This window comes from Anopheles arabiensis, chromosome 3, assembly GCF_016920715.1.
Source record: "Anopheles arabiensis isolate DONGOLA chromosome 3, AaraD3, whole genome shotgun sequence".
Classification (NCBI taxonomy): domain Eukaryota; kingdom Metazoa; phylum Arthropoda; class Insecta; order Diptera; family Culicidae; genus Anopheles; species Anopheles arabiensis.
The window spans coordinates 3,217,766-3,234,495 of NC_053518.1; the positions used below are offsets into that span (position 1 = coordinate 3,217,766).

General features: G+C 43.5%; 3 protein-coding genes and 1 long non-coding RNA gene across 5 annotated transcripts; 2 read left to right on the forward strand and 2 right to left on the reverse strand.

The window, feature by feature from the left end:
- Positions 1–9,012: 9,012 nt before the first annotated feature.
- LOC120901560 lies at positions 9,013–9,752 on the reverse strand. Of its 2 annotated transcripts, XR_005739304.1 has the most exons (3): positions 9,666–9,752; positions 9,472–9,564; positions 9,013–9,358 (listed from the first exon to the last, which is right to left on the reverse strand). It is a non-coding gene; the product is annotated as an uncharacterized LOC120901560 (long non-coding RNA). The 2 variants fall into 2 exon arrangements; XR_005739303.1 differs by lacking the exon at positions 9,666–9,752 and having other exon boundaries at positions 9,472–9,588.
- A 1,104-nt stretch (positions 9,753–10,856) lies between these two features.
- Positions 10,857–11,825, forward strand: LOC120903858. The gene is made up of 3 exons (XM_040313515.1): positions 10,857–11,192; positions 11,266–11,520; positions 11,591–11,825. Exons 1-3 carry the CDS (start codon positions 11,099–11,101, stop codon positions 11,749–11,751), a joined length of 510 nt encoding a protein of 169 aa, XP_040169449.1. The 5' UTR covers positions 10,857–11,098; the 3' UTR covers positions 11,752–11,825.
- On the reverse strand, positions 11,777–12,874 carry LOC120903857 (39S ribosomal protein L4, mitochondrial). The gene has a single exon (XM_040313514.1). The coding sequence runs from the start codon at positions 12,651–12,653 to the stop codon at positions 11,850–11,852; it is 804 nt and encodes a 267-aa protein (XP_040169448.1). The 5' UTR covers positions 12,654–12,874; the 3' UTR covers positions 11,777–11,849.
- A 389-nt stretch (positions 12,875–13,263) lies between these two features.
- LOC120905010 (NF-kappa-B inhibitor cactus) lies at positions 13,264–16,724 on the forward strand. Its single transcript, XM_040315625.1, has 5 exons — positions 13,264–13,979; positions 14,090–14,430; positions 14,549–14,610; positions 15,360–15,605; positions 16,028–16,724. Exons 1-5 carry the CDS (start codon positions 13,594–13,596, stop codon positions 16,097–16,099), a joined length of 1,107 nt encoding a protein of 368 aa, XP_040171559.1. The 5' UTR covers positions 13,264–13,593; the 3' UTR covers positions 16,100–16,724.
- The last annotated feature ends 6 nt before the right edge of the window (positions 16,725–16,730 follow it).

A 16,730-nucleotide genomic window follows, 5' to 3' on the forward strand; every position in this document is an offset into this window, starting at 1 on the left:
AGGAGAGTGAGTTGGAGGAAGGTTGTGAAGTGTGTGAAGGATGAGCTTCGCCTGGTGGCTCTTACAAGTTACGATGCTGTTAAAGCCTTTTCAGCCCAGTGTTGCTGCAGTTTAAAAATGATACAGCTATTCTCTCAACAACAACAACAACAACAACAATACAATTGAATGTATGAATTCACTTCTGTCCATACAGTTCCTCATACAGTTCGTAATGTGCCCGTAACCGTGACCGCTGATTTCGATCTTCCAGCGTATCGCATTGTTTAGGTGCATGTGTATTAGAGAGTTAGCAGCACTCTTGCGATCAATTCTTGCGATCGGCAGCATCAAAGGCAGCATGAAACAACACATTTTCAGGATGCGGATTCGATCCCGGGTGGATCGATGATTGACACCCGATTTGCCTTTGAATCGGGAGGGATAAGGGGGGACTCATACTCATAAAGTCAGGCTCTCAACTCCGTTCAGCGCCAAGGAAGCCACTGAAGATGAACTCATCTTAACCGAGGACACTGTGTCTGTCCTGTGTGTGTGTTTGTGTACAATAAAGACAGAAAAACGATAATAAAACAGTCACCACCCATGGTACCGTAAATCCAACTGCATCCGACTGCTATTGTAGGCGTAAGGTAGATAAATATGCTCTTAGCATATTGGATATTCATTTTTTATGAACGACCTAATTTAAACCACAAATTTTGGTGCTCTCTCGCACCTCGGTCCCTGCTGCCACATTACTCATGCCATTTTGAGACCTAATTCTATTGCTATTGCCTCCGAAACACATTAACCGAAACTGTTGAACACCTGACACAATAATGGAGCGACTGCTGCTAGGAACAACACACAAAAAAAACCCGCTGGAACATGGGGAGTGAGCATTAATGTAATCTCTTCAACAGGAATATTTAATTCCCACGAAAATATAAATTTAATAATTTTAGCACTTGTCACTCTCTCTCTCTCCCGTGTCTCGTGTCTCGTGTCTTCGGGGCTCTCCGCACTTCCCAAAAAATAGATACGAAACATCACCGGCTCCCTCTTAAATCCGGCTGGCGACACACAACACACACAGTGCCGCCGCCGCCCTTACTGTTGTTTTGCTTTCAGCACTTCATCGTTCTCGTTTCCTCCCCGTTTCGGGGCCGCGGGAATGTAGCTACATTTGTAATTTGATTTTCAGTACTTTCGGTACTTTCTCAACATCACAGCTACGCGTGTTTCCTTGATGTAAAAACTGGAATGGAAGCATTTATTTCAATTACCACGAACATCATGTGCAAACTGTTGCAATGACTGTTATTTCAACAACAAAAAAACCGAAGAATGATCCAAAGTTGTTCAGTTTTATGCGTCTATGGCCATTTAAAATGGTCCAAATGGTTTCGTTGGCACACTCCACACGGTGAATGGATGGCTATTTATGTTCCAAAAACTTTGCTTTGTCCACATCCCGTCTGACAATAACACTGGAAATGGTAGTCAATGTCATCATTCATAAATGCGGCCAACGTAATAAAATCACTTATCTTTTGCGCCAAGGCCTACTACTACTGCTATATGAAAACAATTGTGTCAGATGCCCCTCCCAATAATGAACGAACACCAAAAGGAAAATTCAATTGTAATTAAAGGAGTAAGACTTAATCACAATTATAAGTCCGCTCACCGCTACCTTTGTACTTCGAAGTAGGCGGCTGGAGGAACACCACGCCCGAGCGCAACACCGAAAAACCTTTGATGACGCAGAAGAAGCTCTACGCAAAGGAGGGATATTTTTCAAAGTTCATTAAACTTTTTGCGGAAGTAATTATATCTTATTTCAAGCGTAGAGCCAGCAAATGCTCACCCGGTCCCAGGGTCCTTTAACCACCCAGGAATCCCAGGGATATTGCTGGATGCTTCGTTCGTTCGTTGCCACATTTTTCCAATTCCAGCTGTTAATCAAATACATTCATTAGTATCCGCTTTCATCATTCTATTCCTTGCAAGGCAGCACGGCAAAACGACGGCGGCCCTTCTAATAGTAGTAGCGGGGGGGGGGAAGCATTTTTGCCCAATTCTTTGCAGGACTAGCCCAGCTTGGAGGAAAAACTCGTGTCAGAAGCAACAAATAAACAATGTACAGTGTTGCGCGCCGTGCTAAAACACGTTGATCGATCTTAGCTGCTTCAAGCTGCTTCAATAATGGAGGGAAATGTTTTACAAACATTGAGACTGTGTCCTCGGAAAAGGGGTCCTGTGAGTTGTTTTTTATCACTATACCCACAAGCATCAATAGTTGTACTTTGTAGGATGGAATGGGGAAGCATAAAAGGGAATGCAATCGCATACTCTGTGTATGCCCCAGGCGCCAAATATAAGAAAATAATTTCAATACATCATGCATCGCTGAGAAAACACATCCCCTTTCCTTCTACGGTTCTTGGATTTTACTTACAGTTCGGGCCAAAGTACCTTTTTTTTTGTTTTTTTTTTGTTGTTTTTCTAACATCGTAACGTCCAGCATAACGTTTGCAACGCTTGCTTGGACGGTAACTCAATTCCAACTGGATATTTCGGCTGCGCTATATGGCCCCGGAAGCGGCTACAGGGGAAACCCCTTTTGCTCCCCACGGCAGCTAATACCAGAAAATGCTCTTACAGATAGAGGCCAGGAGAGAAGAAAAAAGCCAGTCAGTCGTGTAATATGGATATGAAACTGTCCCGTTTATGATTGTTTGCACTCTTGAACCGACAGGGAAAAATCATTTCATCCCCCTTACTGTGCCGAGGGAAACTGTGTGTCCCTTACACTCTCTCGAATCAGCATACACACTGGGCTACCGCAACTCGTTTGCGGGCAAAAACGCACAAAAGGCACTGCGGGGAGATGTTGCTTGATAATAAAAATAATAAAAAAAAATATTTCCTTTATCGAGCCGTGCACACCCAACCAACCCACCCACCCGCAATGGGCATGGGATGGATGCAAAAAGAAGAAGAAGAAAAAATGCGACGCCTACTTTTATTCGACTGGCCACTTTTACCATTATGTATCTTATTATATTTCCATTATTCTTCAGCAGCGCTCATGCCCCATTCATCCTAGCAGCCCGGGAGGGGGAATTTCCTATGCAAGGAAAAATCAAATGTTTTCCACTGCGAAAGCAAAGAATTCGATACCCGATTAGTGCGCTATCGGCGTATGCAGACATCATCTCGTTCCTGCTCCCTCGAAAAGCCAAATGTAGGGCAAGTTATTGTCCGCCTCATTGAATATTTGTATTCCCAAATGGGCAAAGATTATGTTTTTTTTTTTTGTAATCCATTTGATGTAAATGTCATTGTATTCTTTCGCAAAATAGTAATAGTTTTAACGTTTTTTTATTTATTTACCTATTTCCCTGCATTGTGGAACCTCTGCACTATAATGAACAAGTGACATATAGTGCTGAGGCACCCTTTTTCCAGTTAATTGTTCAGTTCGCGTGAACACTAACGGCTACGGCTGCTCAACAAGTGTATGGAGAAACGGAACCGAGTTGTAGCTCACAAACCACTCCACTCCACACATTACACCATCGACCATCCCATTCGTCACTCTCCCACGCATTCAACGCACATCGAGTGCTGGTACCTCCCTTCCCGTAGCACAGTAAACGCCGTCCCCCTTTGCAGCAGGGACCGACAGACACAGCGCACAGGAAGAGCAGCAACATATTGGCCCGTGGGCCCCGTGCCACATCGGGCGTGGAAAAACAGGGGGGGTCGCTTTTTCGCCGAGACCAAACCGAACCGAACCGAAACCACGCCAAAAACCTTTTGCAATCAAAAAGGCAAACGAAATAAATATTGAAAGCGGAACTGACGAGGGATAAATGTTGTGTGAACTTCCTCCACCTCTCACAGCTCACTCCCCCCGCAGTGTGGATGTGTCTTTCCTCACGCACACGCACGCACACACACGCTAGAGCACTTCCGATTGAATTTTATTGCCTTTAAATTAATTGTGCGTACTTAGAGTGCGGATACAAACACGCATATTTACATATACGGACACAGGGGGTGGCGGATACCTTCCTCCTCCTCCCCCACCAGGAAAACGGACACCGGCCACCGGCCACCGGTGGCAAATTGCATGCGGAGTAGGAAAAATGGTTGCGAATTAAACGAGCTTCGGCTTTGGATTGTGTGCTGCTGCTGCTGCTCTGCTGTGTCCAGTGCTTGACATGCTTAAGCTCGCGTGAGATTGATTGCAAATCACGGACACAATACATCAAACTGCCAACCAGCCAGCCGCCCTCCGAACCCCGAACGGCTATATCTTCTTCTCCAATGCTCGATCAATCTATGTTTTTGGGCCGACCGGGTTGTGTCTATCCGATCTAAGTACGCTGTGGCGGTGCAAACACTATGCACGCACAGCCCGAAATGAACAACATCGGACATTTCGAGGGGGGGCTAAATTCTTAACAGAGAAACAAATGCAACGACAATGGCTGGCCAGCATGAAAGGCATCCGAGCTCCGACTCCGAAAATTAAAGTATGTTTTTGAATGATTTATCCAAAGAACAACCTGAAACATGCAAAATTTCGGAGCATCCACCCGAGAGCCACCAGGTTTTTGTTAAAGAACATAAATATCGCGTGTAAACATTCGGAATCGTAGCAAACCTTTGGTTGCCATGCACGCGCAGCATATAGAGCCGTGCCGCGCAGCATAGCTTTTCGCTGGCTTTCTTCTGTGATGCACAACTGCACACATTCCGGGTTGCATGACCGTCAAGCATGATTCGCGCCACGAACAAATGTTGGCAGTTGATCTTTCCACTTCTTTGAGGCCCGCTGTGGCCCGAATGTGATGTCGGAAAAATATGCGTGTGTGCTACCATCACCCTCATTCCACGACAAGGGGTGTACGTACCGGTTCCTTCCACCACCAACGGCTCACGGTTTGCCTCCCCCCCTCCCTTGTGCGAACCGGTGTTTGCTAACACGCGCGCGTCTCCCTTTCCGTTCGCGTGTGTGTGTGTTGGTGCGCCAGTTCGTTGCTGAACGCGCAAATCGAAAAAGAACACATCGATTAAAAATGCACTTATAATGCACAATATCGGCCCGGGTTGCAAGTAAGTCCCTTAAATGTTCATTTCCTACCATCAATTTGCCATATGACACCAAAAGTGCACAGCCAATCTTTATTGCACCGCCGTAAAAAGGCGTTAAATAAACGGGCAAACATCGACCATGACGACGCACACACGTACACACACGTACTGCACTCACAGTAACAACAGCAAACCACAACAGGTCCGCTAGGGGGCCGCTAGTAGCTCCCATCCCTGCTCATTTACATTTGCGCTTGTCGTAGGTGCACACACACACACACAAATGCACACAAATGCACACAACTGCTCCTTGGCCGCTTCCGAGTGCATAAGCCCTTCATAGTTCGATAGATTGAAAGCAATTATTCCCATCTGCATACTAATTGTGCAATTGCCGTGTTTGCACCCGCCAACACCCTCTACCCTTTCGGTTGTTGTGATCGGTCGGTCTTTCTTTCGGCATTTGTACCTGCATTCATGAAATTGCACCAAATGCATCGATCTAAATGCTGTGCACCGTATAAAATGAGCCCATATTGTCTAGAATTCGAATTTGCACCCCTTTTTCGAACTCTCGGTGCGATTTTGCACCATGCAGTTAGTAATGCATTATCTTCTAAGCACATGTCACATGCTGCCGAAGTTGCTGCGCTTACGCACCACCGCGTGATACGCATGTGGGGGGCACTGCTAGTAAATTTAAATTTGCTGTCTACTGGCTGACTTTATTGCACTCGTTACAAGATGTTGACATTTTTTTCTTTTTTTTTTCATTTTGTTCTCGCATGACGTGACGGATGATTAAGCTTATCGCGTAGTCGCTGAGGTCGATCTAGTACTGTGCGCGCACAAGTAGCGGAGGTTCGGGCTGCGTAGACGGAGCAGAACTCGCAGCAAGCGAGTAATTATTTTAATTGCATCCAAGCAAGCACTGCTTTCTGCATTAAATATTTATGTGTACGATCGAGTCGCACACCGATTTAACCGATTTGTTCGAAACGGAATCGATCGGCAGAGCGCACAGGATTGCTTTTGCGTTGCAAACCGGCCGCTTTGCCCGACGACAGGCCTCGGTGTAGCAGAAAAGCTATGAGTGACCAACCGTTGGCTCCTGGGTATTGTATGCTCATTATATATTCACTTTAGTTGATCATAAAAGACGTCGCTGGCATAATGTAGATTCTCAATTTTCGCAAGTAAAATGCAACACACCGTCTGACGAAAGACGAGAAGTTTCATTGATAAATTGGTTTTTTATTATAATATATAAATATAAAAAACGAAGCGGAAGGGCACCCATTCCCCATAATTATACACTTGGTCCCCCCGCTTGACTCCTACGGCTCCTGCCGACCAAGCGGATTGCAAACGTTGGGCACCTTTTAGCGTGGCAGCACCCGTCCCGTCGCATCGAACGACATCGAAACGGAGCATAAATTGTGCACAAAAACTAATTATCAACTTACCTTCCTTTTTTTCTTTCTAAACTATGCAATACTTTCATTAATTATCATTATAAATGATCGATTAAACGCCACGGCTATTTGCATTTTAAAACGTGATTTTCTTGGTTTTCTGTGTTTGCCGTTGCAATTTTGCTCGCAAACAAGCCCGATCAGCAGCCCGATCAGCAAGCTCGACCGCGCGATCGTTTGCAGTCTCAGATGTTTCGATCAAACGCACAGCTTACTGTGTTTCTTGGGCACTTTGTAATACTACGCAGTGGTGGTGGTTGAAAAATTGATACACTCCACATCCTTCGGTACGAGATCGCATGGGCAATAATGATTCCTCTAGTAGTACAGGGCCACAAATCGCCTCTCTACTGTGTACCACTGCGATCCTGGAACCTGGACCTTTGGACGTGTTTTTTGCTTCCTTCCTTTCTTCCTCAAAAGCATCGACACAAAATCAAGGCTTCAAGGTTTTGGATTGGTCCCGGAAAACCGGCCGGCAACGGCCGGTATAAATTTGTGTGCCCAGCGACCGGACCGCCGACCCCCGACACATATGTATGGATGTGCTCAACGCAATGATTATTAAAGCTGGCTGACGTTAATGTATATTACTTTTGGAAAAACAGCTCTGTTTTACGCCGCTCCACCGCGAAGGGCAATGGTAAATCAATTTTGTATCATTTTGTATTTTCGCCTCACTCGCAGAAAGCCCCTGTTTCTCTCTTCGCTTTATTACAACCTTTTGCTACTCGACCTTTTGTTACTCGATGGTGCTGCTGCTACCAACATAAAACAGGATTTCGTGGCTTTTTTGTTGTTGTTTGTTACATTGATGTGTCTATAGAGCGTGGTGGTGAGTAATGGCGTTGTGCTTTGGCGTATGCAGTTTTGTATGTTCTTTGCTGCCCAGCGTGTCGATATTCGAATGTCATTCACATGATTGAGCCCAGCCCAGAGCGGAATATGCACAACGTGCTGTATTGATAAGCACAAGTGATTACAAAAGAGATTCTAACCTCTCCTCACCATTCCATTGGTCAAAGTGAGAATAATGCATATTTGCTAGACATTTCTTCACTGCCCCTCAAAAAGCCCGTGTGTGTTTCTCCTGCGTCGTGAGATTATTATGATGAGTGACAAACCTTTCCTTCGATCAACAAAGGCGTAGTAGGCGCTCCATAGTGTGTATGCATATATAACACCAGCTGGGGGGGTGCAGATTAGTAGGAAGGAAGTGGGATGGCTTACGCTACCGGGGTAGGCTTCTAATTGAAATCCTTTGAATAGGAAATGAGCGTTTTATCGTCTGATGACACAAGATGATGAATAGCAAACAAGAAACTACACCGTACAACCGCATACATGACAAATTGAGCACCAAAGGCTGGCTTCTTGCTTCTTGCTCTTCGGCACCGGTGCTGCAGTCAGCATTCAGCCAAGGCTGTGTGATTCTTGCACCGGATTCTTGCACATTCCGTTTGATGTTTTCCAGCTTATCAGTGCAAAACAATTAATTGCAAAGCTGTATTCAAAGCGCTAGGTGACAACTGTTCACACTTACTGCAGTACTTTGTGTTTTTTTGAATGGCAGTTTGAAGCTGAACCTGAGAGTACTGCGATATTATTGCACCCACTTGCTTTGCGTTATCAATCAGCAAAGGTTATAACACCTCCTGGGGGGAAGCAGAAGGAAATGCTATCCTGTTCTTGCTTTTTATCAAAGTGATATATCATGTGGATCGTGTATATATCAGGTGGGCTTATGGTGTTCTTTCTCACCAATACAACACACAATTTGACGGTTTGTTCAATAACAAAATCTAGTATGCCTTGAAGTTTAAAAGAAATCTCACAGAAATTTTATGTGGTTTTGCTCAGGCGTAGCACGAAGAAAAAAGCCAAAAAAACTTACGTGGCAGCCAGTTCTTGGATTAAAACGAAGATTTGAAGGCTATAGATTAAATAAAAAACATTTCCTTCGCCAAATCTGATATATAGGCAACAATTATTGAATCCTTTCTGCCAGTAAGCAAGGAGCAGTGTACCAACCGAACTAAATATGATTTTATACTGAAAGTGAGTAGTTTATCAGAGCATACATTCTTTGGTTCTGTTCAACAGACCACCGATTGATCTCAAATTTCGAGTAAAATTGTGAAAGTTTTGGATAGCGTTAGGAGTGAGTCCATAGAAAAATCATCAAAGCATCCAGTTTGCTATGGATCTAACTGTCAAACTAGGTGTTCTTCCCATTTTTGTTTTTAGACGTCAAATTGCACTGGATAAGCCCACCTGATATATCAACTCACTTTACTTTTTATCTAGCGCACACACAGTAGTAGGCTTTGAGCTGAGGCAGCAGACAACGTTCGTATGAGTATTGAACATCTTCAAGGGAGAACAAACAACACCAACACATAAAACAAAACAAAAACAAAAATAAGTATCAATATTAAAACCAACATTTCACAAAACACGCTTTAGTACAAGCAAAGCAATAATTTTATTATCCTTTTTTTGCACGTCCCTTTTTCTAGACACAGTTCATAGCACACACACACACGTGAACCACAGAAAGATGGTTTCGCTGCCTTTATTCCTGTGTGAACACACTTAAGTGAAAATATTTAACCTTTTTCTACACTTTAGCTTCAGCACTTTGTGTAAAATTATTACTGAGAATAAGCGACAACTCCGGGCCGGGCCGTTCGTCTCCATCTCGATTTCGGTGTCGAAAAATGCCAACCAACGGTATGTACTCGCAAGTCGTTCTCCGTCATCTATATTTCATACCCTCTCTCTCTCCCGTCCTAGGGTTACAAAGAAAGTTGAAAATTAAAGAAAAACAGGTGGATTATATTTTGATTTCGAATGCTATACACCATCAGCCATCGGTAGCGGTGGAAGAATTCGGGGTACATACACATTAGTGATTGCGATGGGTTTTGAACATGTACATCACCACCGTATGTCTTGCCCACTGTGTGATATCTGGCCACTAAGCACCAAGTGCATCCTGCAAATTATTAGTATATTATATTTTTGGTTTCGGCAAACGCGCGGCCCAATGTGTCTCCGATGTGCCTCGGTGGCCTGCGTGGCCTTCTGTTTGTTTACCTAATGGACGGGCAGGGCCCGGGCGGGCTTCGGCAAACTTCGGCCGTATCGGCATGCGCCGAGTATAGGCGGAGTCAACGCCAATCTGCCAGATCTGCTGTGCCGTTGAGAAGTAGTAGCGCAATAGGGGGCGCTTCTTTTGGTGTACTTTTTTCTTCTTCTTCGGCTTGCTCGGTTGCTAAACATACGCCGCTAAACTTCCTTTGCAATTTTCAAAGCTCAAATAAAAGTGCATACAATATCGTCTTGCACACGCGGTTCGTGCGGAATGTGCGCGACAAAAACGCGATCGTCTCTATACATAAGCAGTCACTACGAAGCCATCGGCACACTATTGCACTTATTGCGCGAAAGTTGCTTTCTTTGGGAAGATTGCCGCAAAACGCTAGGTATATAGCATGTGCCATAAATTGCAAATTGTATTCCATTCTTGATTATTTCCTTTCCACAAATTAATCTTCTAAAGCAGCAAACGATAAAAAATTTAAGCATATGAAATGGTGCTATATCTTCCGTTGCACAGTTATTCATATGGTACTGGTTTAATCTCAAATGCCTTTATACTTGCTTTTATGTGGTTGTGTTGTGGTGGATGGAATTATTCTTCCAAATCTGCATGTCAGTGTATAATTTATTCACGCCAAATTCACATTACTTATGAAACCCTGTCTTTAGAGACACACTTGTTTTTCGGGGGGTACGATCTATTCATTACAATTTAATCTATAATCTATGATCTAACATTGAGAAAGACGTAAAACAACTGGTTTCCGCTGGAAAGCATAACCCATACACATTTTATATAAAATAACATTGTTATCTTGAACGATACAGCACACAAACTATGATCGAAACGTTGAATATTGATCGATTTATAATTTCTCTTTATACAAAAAATAGTTTTGTTAACAATTTAAAACTATAAACTATACATATTTTTATCATAAGTTCCTCTCGATCATAAGGGTATTTCCTTATTACGCCTTTTGTACGTCTTTTGACTGTGAAATCCATTTTTTTTTTAATATTTTCGTCAACTTGTGCTTCTTTGCATCACCCTGTTGTACTGTCTTTTTCGAAATGCAACCATAAACGTCAAAACTGCTGCAAGCAACTGAATCTGGACGAAAGATGGACGACATTTAACGAAGAGTAGCTGTCAAACATATCCCAAATGACGTACCAGTCGATCTAGCGTTTTCAGAAATGTTTCCCGTCTGTTGTTCAATTGTTTGCACTTGCTGTAAACAAACCATAAGCTGTTGGTTTGTGTTTTTCATTAAATTTGACTTAAATATCTATATTTGCGTTGCTCAAACCATTAAATATTGGTTCCAACTGCTACAAAACATTTATTTGACTGATAAAACAACCATTTGTATAACCTCCGAGTCTAAACGGCTCGGCACGCGATAATCACAACCAGCCTGAAAATGGACGCTATGGATGCGAAGGAAATTCTCAACCATTTGAACCATTTGGGCTATCGCAACATTACTGCAGCACAGTTGAAAGAATTTCAAAAAGGTAATCTGCAAGCAACACACTCCATTCCAGAAGCAGAATCAGTTTTTAAAAAACCTATCCTTTAAAACCGTAGATTTGAAAAAGCTTATCCGGTACGATGCGAAGCCGTACAGCCAGATGGACAGAGAAAATGTGGAAAATAATACAGAACAAGGCAGCGTATTCGAACGATTGCATGCTGAAACAACTGCAAGCTATCAGGCCAAAATGGCTAAATCTTCAAAGCATAGTCAGCGTGCTGCACCTATAGATAAGGAAAATCATTCCCCAAACCCTAGAACTGTTTCTACAGCAGTGAAGGACAACAGTGAAACTGTCTGTAAGATGTGTAAGTACCATCAACCAGTTGATTGGTTGATTTCTATATCTAACCTAATTGTTGTATTCCCCTTTCCCAGGGATAAGACCAAAAAGTTCTCATTCAACCAAGCGAAGTGACCCAGTCGAACTGTACCATTCGTACAAAAAAGAGTGGAATAAATTCAAACAGAACCTACCGGGCGAAAACGATCATTCCGAACTACGTTGGAGGATCAGGAACAAGTTACTGGGGGAGTAAACAAAACGCTTCAACTGCTGCTACATACAATACTCGACGACGAAATAAAAATGCTTTATTTTTATGATTATTAATTGCTATGCACTGGTTTGGGAGCTTTATTTGTCATACTTAAATTTGCACATTTGTGCACGCGCATCGTTGCGATTCAGGTGCTCCAGCAATTTGCTCTCAACGCTTCGAACCGCATCTTCGGTTAAGACGACGGTGTTGTGTTTCAGCATCGAGTACACGTTCAAGCCGTACGTCGGCATCAAGTTGATGTGGTCAATGTTCTCCGCACTGATTGATATATTTCGGGACAGAACATCGGTCGCGTCTACGAACAACACCGAAGGCCCCCACTGCCGTGCTGCAACCAAATCCTGCAGGTACTGTGGATCATCCGTTGGGATTTCCAAATTTTTCACTACGTGCAAATCATCCTGAGCCAGCTTTATCGACAGCGTGGAGACTAGTCCCAAGACTCGATTGAAGAAGGGCAGCATGTAGAAGTGTGTGGTCGGCGATCTTGGACCGTGTGCAATACCACCGCCCCTCCACAGCGGGGATCTGATTGAACCGTGGCGAGCCCTTCCCAGACCCTTTTGAGGCCACGGTTTCCTTCCGCCACCACGCACTTCATTTCTAGTTTTGGTGTGTGCAAAGCTAACGAATCGATACTTCCTCTGCCATTCGATGTTCTGATGCACGATATCAATTCGCGGCGATGCACCGAATACTGCATTGTCCAGTTCCACGATTCCCGAATGAGCCGGTTCTACCGTGTCCATGTTTTCCAACCACACTGCCCGGGACGGTCGCCATTCGGCTTGTGCTGCGGTGGCAACGGCCGGGTAAGAGTTGAACCGAACGAACCCATTAAGACCGGTTATTTTCAACAAATTCCCCAACTTTAACATTCCGAATGCTTTGTTTCGTAACGCGACTCCCGGAAGTAAACAAACATTTGCCCACTGACAAATGTGCGAGCTATCAAAATTTCCATGACGTTCATTCGATATGTCACAACAAAGATACGGATTTCGATATGTATTCTTTTATTTTCCGTATTTCAAACGCATTTGGCGTTTGTTTAGAGATTTGCATAGAATCTGAGAAAACAGTTTTACCAATTGCCACGTTTTTGTGCACGATTCTTTGTTTGGAAAAGGGAGAAAAGCATGATTTTTATGTTGTACTATGGGTATGCAATGCAAGACAGATGGCTATAAAAAACTATGGGTTAATACAACCAGGGCCATAATTTGATACACTCAACTCCCAACATGCGTGATAGCACATGTTTATATTTTGTTGGAAATGAATACTTACCGCTCCACGTACCTTTGCCGAATGGTTTTTATCTTTTTTATTATATTACCTCGCACAACTATGCAAATATGTAAACTAAGATAAAGTCAAGTTTTAGATCCTCATCAGTACCCAAAATTCCTGCACTACATGAAGCAAAACTAGAGTACGCACTGTATATGCTGCTGGTTCATACGATTCCGTCATGTTTGACGAAGTATGCTTCACACTCACACACCAATGCTCATACATAGATTTTGGTTGGTTGCGCGAGGTTGTGTTGCGTGTGCTCTCTCCAGATAAAGTTAATTATTTCTTGTGTGTTGACGTCGTTCGTGTGAGATTCTAGCAACTTTATACGTCCATTACGATCGTAACGAACGGAAGCCCATCGTGGTTGTATTTCATAAAATCTTGACGCCCCAACGTACGCCATTTTATGACATTAATCACTATTCACATTCCACACCCGCGAAACAATTGCTTCAATTAGAGTCGCTAGTGAAACGCGTAGAAGTTTCGTAGAAGAATAAAGCTTATTGTGAAAAAATGCATCCAACGCGGGGATCGGCAATGAATAACGTTTCGATTACAGATTCTAGTGGTCAGCCTATGTCTGATAAAAAGGATTACTGTGACAGTGCAAATACTGATTCCGGGTTTCTTTCCGGGCATAACCTCAACTCGTCTGAGGATATTGTCTCGGAGGAACAACACCGTGCGGTAGAAAATAATCAAAATATCGCTGGATCGCAAACCATTGGTGCAAGTGAAAAACAGCCCATCGAGACGGAAACCGACCTAGACTCCGGGATGATTCCAGACGAGGAGCTAGAGTCCGGCAATCTGGGCCTGATGGACATCTGCGAACGTTTCGACCGTTTGATGAAGCGCGACTGGATGAAAACGTTTCAGCAGGATGAATTTGGCGAAACGTAAGTTCGATGATGCTACCAGCAGCCCCCTAGCTTACCACATTCGTGTTCCTGGTTTCTGGAGAGTGGCGTAAACATGAATGTTTTCTTTGTTTCTGTGTGTTTTGCAGTCAACTGCACTTGGCAGTCTACGAAAGGAATGAAGACCTTATTTCCAAGCTGGTCGCAAACGTTCCACAGCAGTTTCTGAACATTCAGAACGATGCCGCGCAAACGGCACTGCATTTGGCTGTCCTCACGGAACAGCCAAAGGTGGTGCGTCGATTGCTGGTCGGTGGTATCAATCAAAGCATCCGGGATATGGATGGTAACACTGCGCTTCATTTGGCCTGTAGTTTGGGGCGCGCACAAATTGCCAAAGAACTGCTAACTCCATCGTCGTGTTCCGAGCTTTCGCAAGGCGTAACATACACAAAGCTGCCCCAGGATCTGGAACAGTGGAATTACGACGGTAAGTAGACGCACACATTTATCACCCCCAAAAAACACGGTCCCTGCACTATTCCCTTTTATGGTCAAAGCGTCGCGTTTCTTTAATAATAAACCCGGCTGCGAATCTGCTGCATCAGAGCAGGACAGCTATGAATATGGAACGAAAATAGATGGCCGCATCCAGTGGGGGCATCATGGGGTTCGGACGATCTAATTATAAAAAGAAGGGCGCTAAAAATACTAAACGTAGCGCGCGATCAAGTCATCTGCGCAAAATCGTGTTTATTTTGGTGTCTTTAAACAGTTTAAGAATGAAAATGAATCATGTAACTAGTATGCGACTCTCAGCAAAGGGGTCACAGCACACAGAAGCATCCAAGCAAGCCACCCATCCCGAAATCCAAAACCCGACATTAACGTTACCGTTTGTCAAGTCTGGTTTTGGAGCGTCTGGAAAACCCAAACTTTCTACGTCGTGTCCGTGCCCCGTGTGTGTGTTTCCCACCTTTACAGAAATCCCATCTTACCCATCCCACTGGGAAATACGGGGCTCTTGAATTGCAATAGCACAGTCGAACCACCACACACGTTATGTGTTGGGTTTTTCCCACTGTTTTGTGTGAAACGTCATGCCAGTACGGGTGTACACACCACTACCATGAAAGGGAGAGCGCGTGGACGGGCCATTGGTATTTGTGCAAGCACACACTCAAACAAATCGCAATGTTGTCCACCTGTACGACTTTTTCAAGCGTTTCTCGGTGGGGTTGGTTTTATTTGTTGCTTTTACACATATACAACACAACCCAACCGAGCGTTTGGCTCAATGATCTTGCCGTTGCCCTTCCCACACTATTCTGTTCCCAAATATATTGAAGTTAATTGATGATGTGAGGGTTTTTTCAAGCTTTTTTGCTAATAACGTTCCGTTTAATCGCCCGATTTTAGGAAGGAAAATCTGGCATGTCCGCTCTACACATCAGCATTGAAAAGGGCAACGAAGCATTGGCTAACTTTTTGCTGGATGAGTGCCCACTCTTGAGCTTAGAGGCTGTTACCTATGCTGGCATGACGGCTTATCAGCTTGCACTTATCCAAGACAAGCGGATCTTGATTGGTGACCTCACAAAACGCGGAGCAGAGCAAATTTCCCTTCCCGCGAGCGACTCCGAGTCCGACTCTGAAGATGAAATGGTAAGCTAAAATGTGTGTAGCCTATATATGGTAGTAGAACCATTGTTCAAACGCTGTAGTAGAAAGATTAGATACAATTGCTTCCAATATTTCGTACAGAGATCTAACATAATGTACACATTGTACATGTTTGTGTTACAGTGTGAGCTAAGGAGATATTATTATTATTACAGCGCGTTTGCTTAAGGAGAAATAAAACAAAAACAAAAGCGTAGTTGGTACAAAACTCGTCCCCCCGAGCAGCGGTTTGATGCTGTTCGTGGAGAGGCTAGAGGCGCCCCACAAATCCCCTTTTTTAATTTGTTTTAAATTCTATGCTTCAACAAAATTACCCACTATATGCAGAGCAATACCCATATTGCCTGTGTTATCAGTGTAGCTCTCTACTTTGATTTTAATACCTATGGTTTCACATTCCACAGATCAGTAACTACTACGGAGCGAGTGCGTTCTCGGCAACTTTCTCGGGATTATCGGCAATCAATGTGTCGTAGAGAGCCCACTGATGTTTGTCATCATTAACCCTAACGGCTGCGCTTTAACAATCATACGTACAAAGCTTTTTAGAGCGCGAATTGATAAGCACACTTGCACAGAACTTGAACGAAAGCTGTAATGTAAAATAAATGTGACGATTCTTTCCTTCTAATAAGTGCCTTATGTAAATTGAACAGGATAGATACACACCTGCAAAGGCTTGTGATGGACTTTGCATAGCTGTAACGAACTATGATTTGTTCATCTGTTATGAAACAGCAGTAGCGCAATTATTGTAATATACAGGTCACACAATATCGAATGTAAAACTGCGAGAGACAAAAAAAAACTGTAAACCTTCCTCATTCATCCCGTTGGCAGCGGCCCGTTCCTGACCAAATCGATATAAAAAAGTGACACGTGTTTAGGAATTATCACCTAAAACCTTCACACACACATACACAGAGCCATTTTAAAGCCTTCACCTAATAAAAACAAAATCTTACTGACGTAGAGAACAGCATAGACATAGACCAGTATACATATATTATTTATATGGTTTAAAATTAACTTGTAAGAAAATAATGTACATGCCATGATTAATGTGGAGCAAACGGACGGAATAAAAACAACGCTAATCAATCCCCG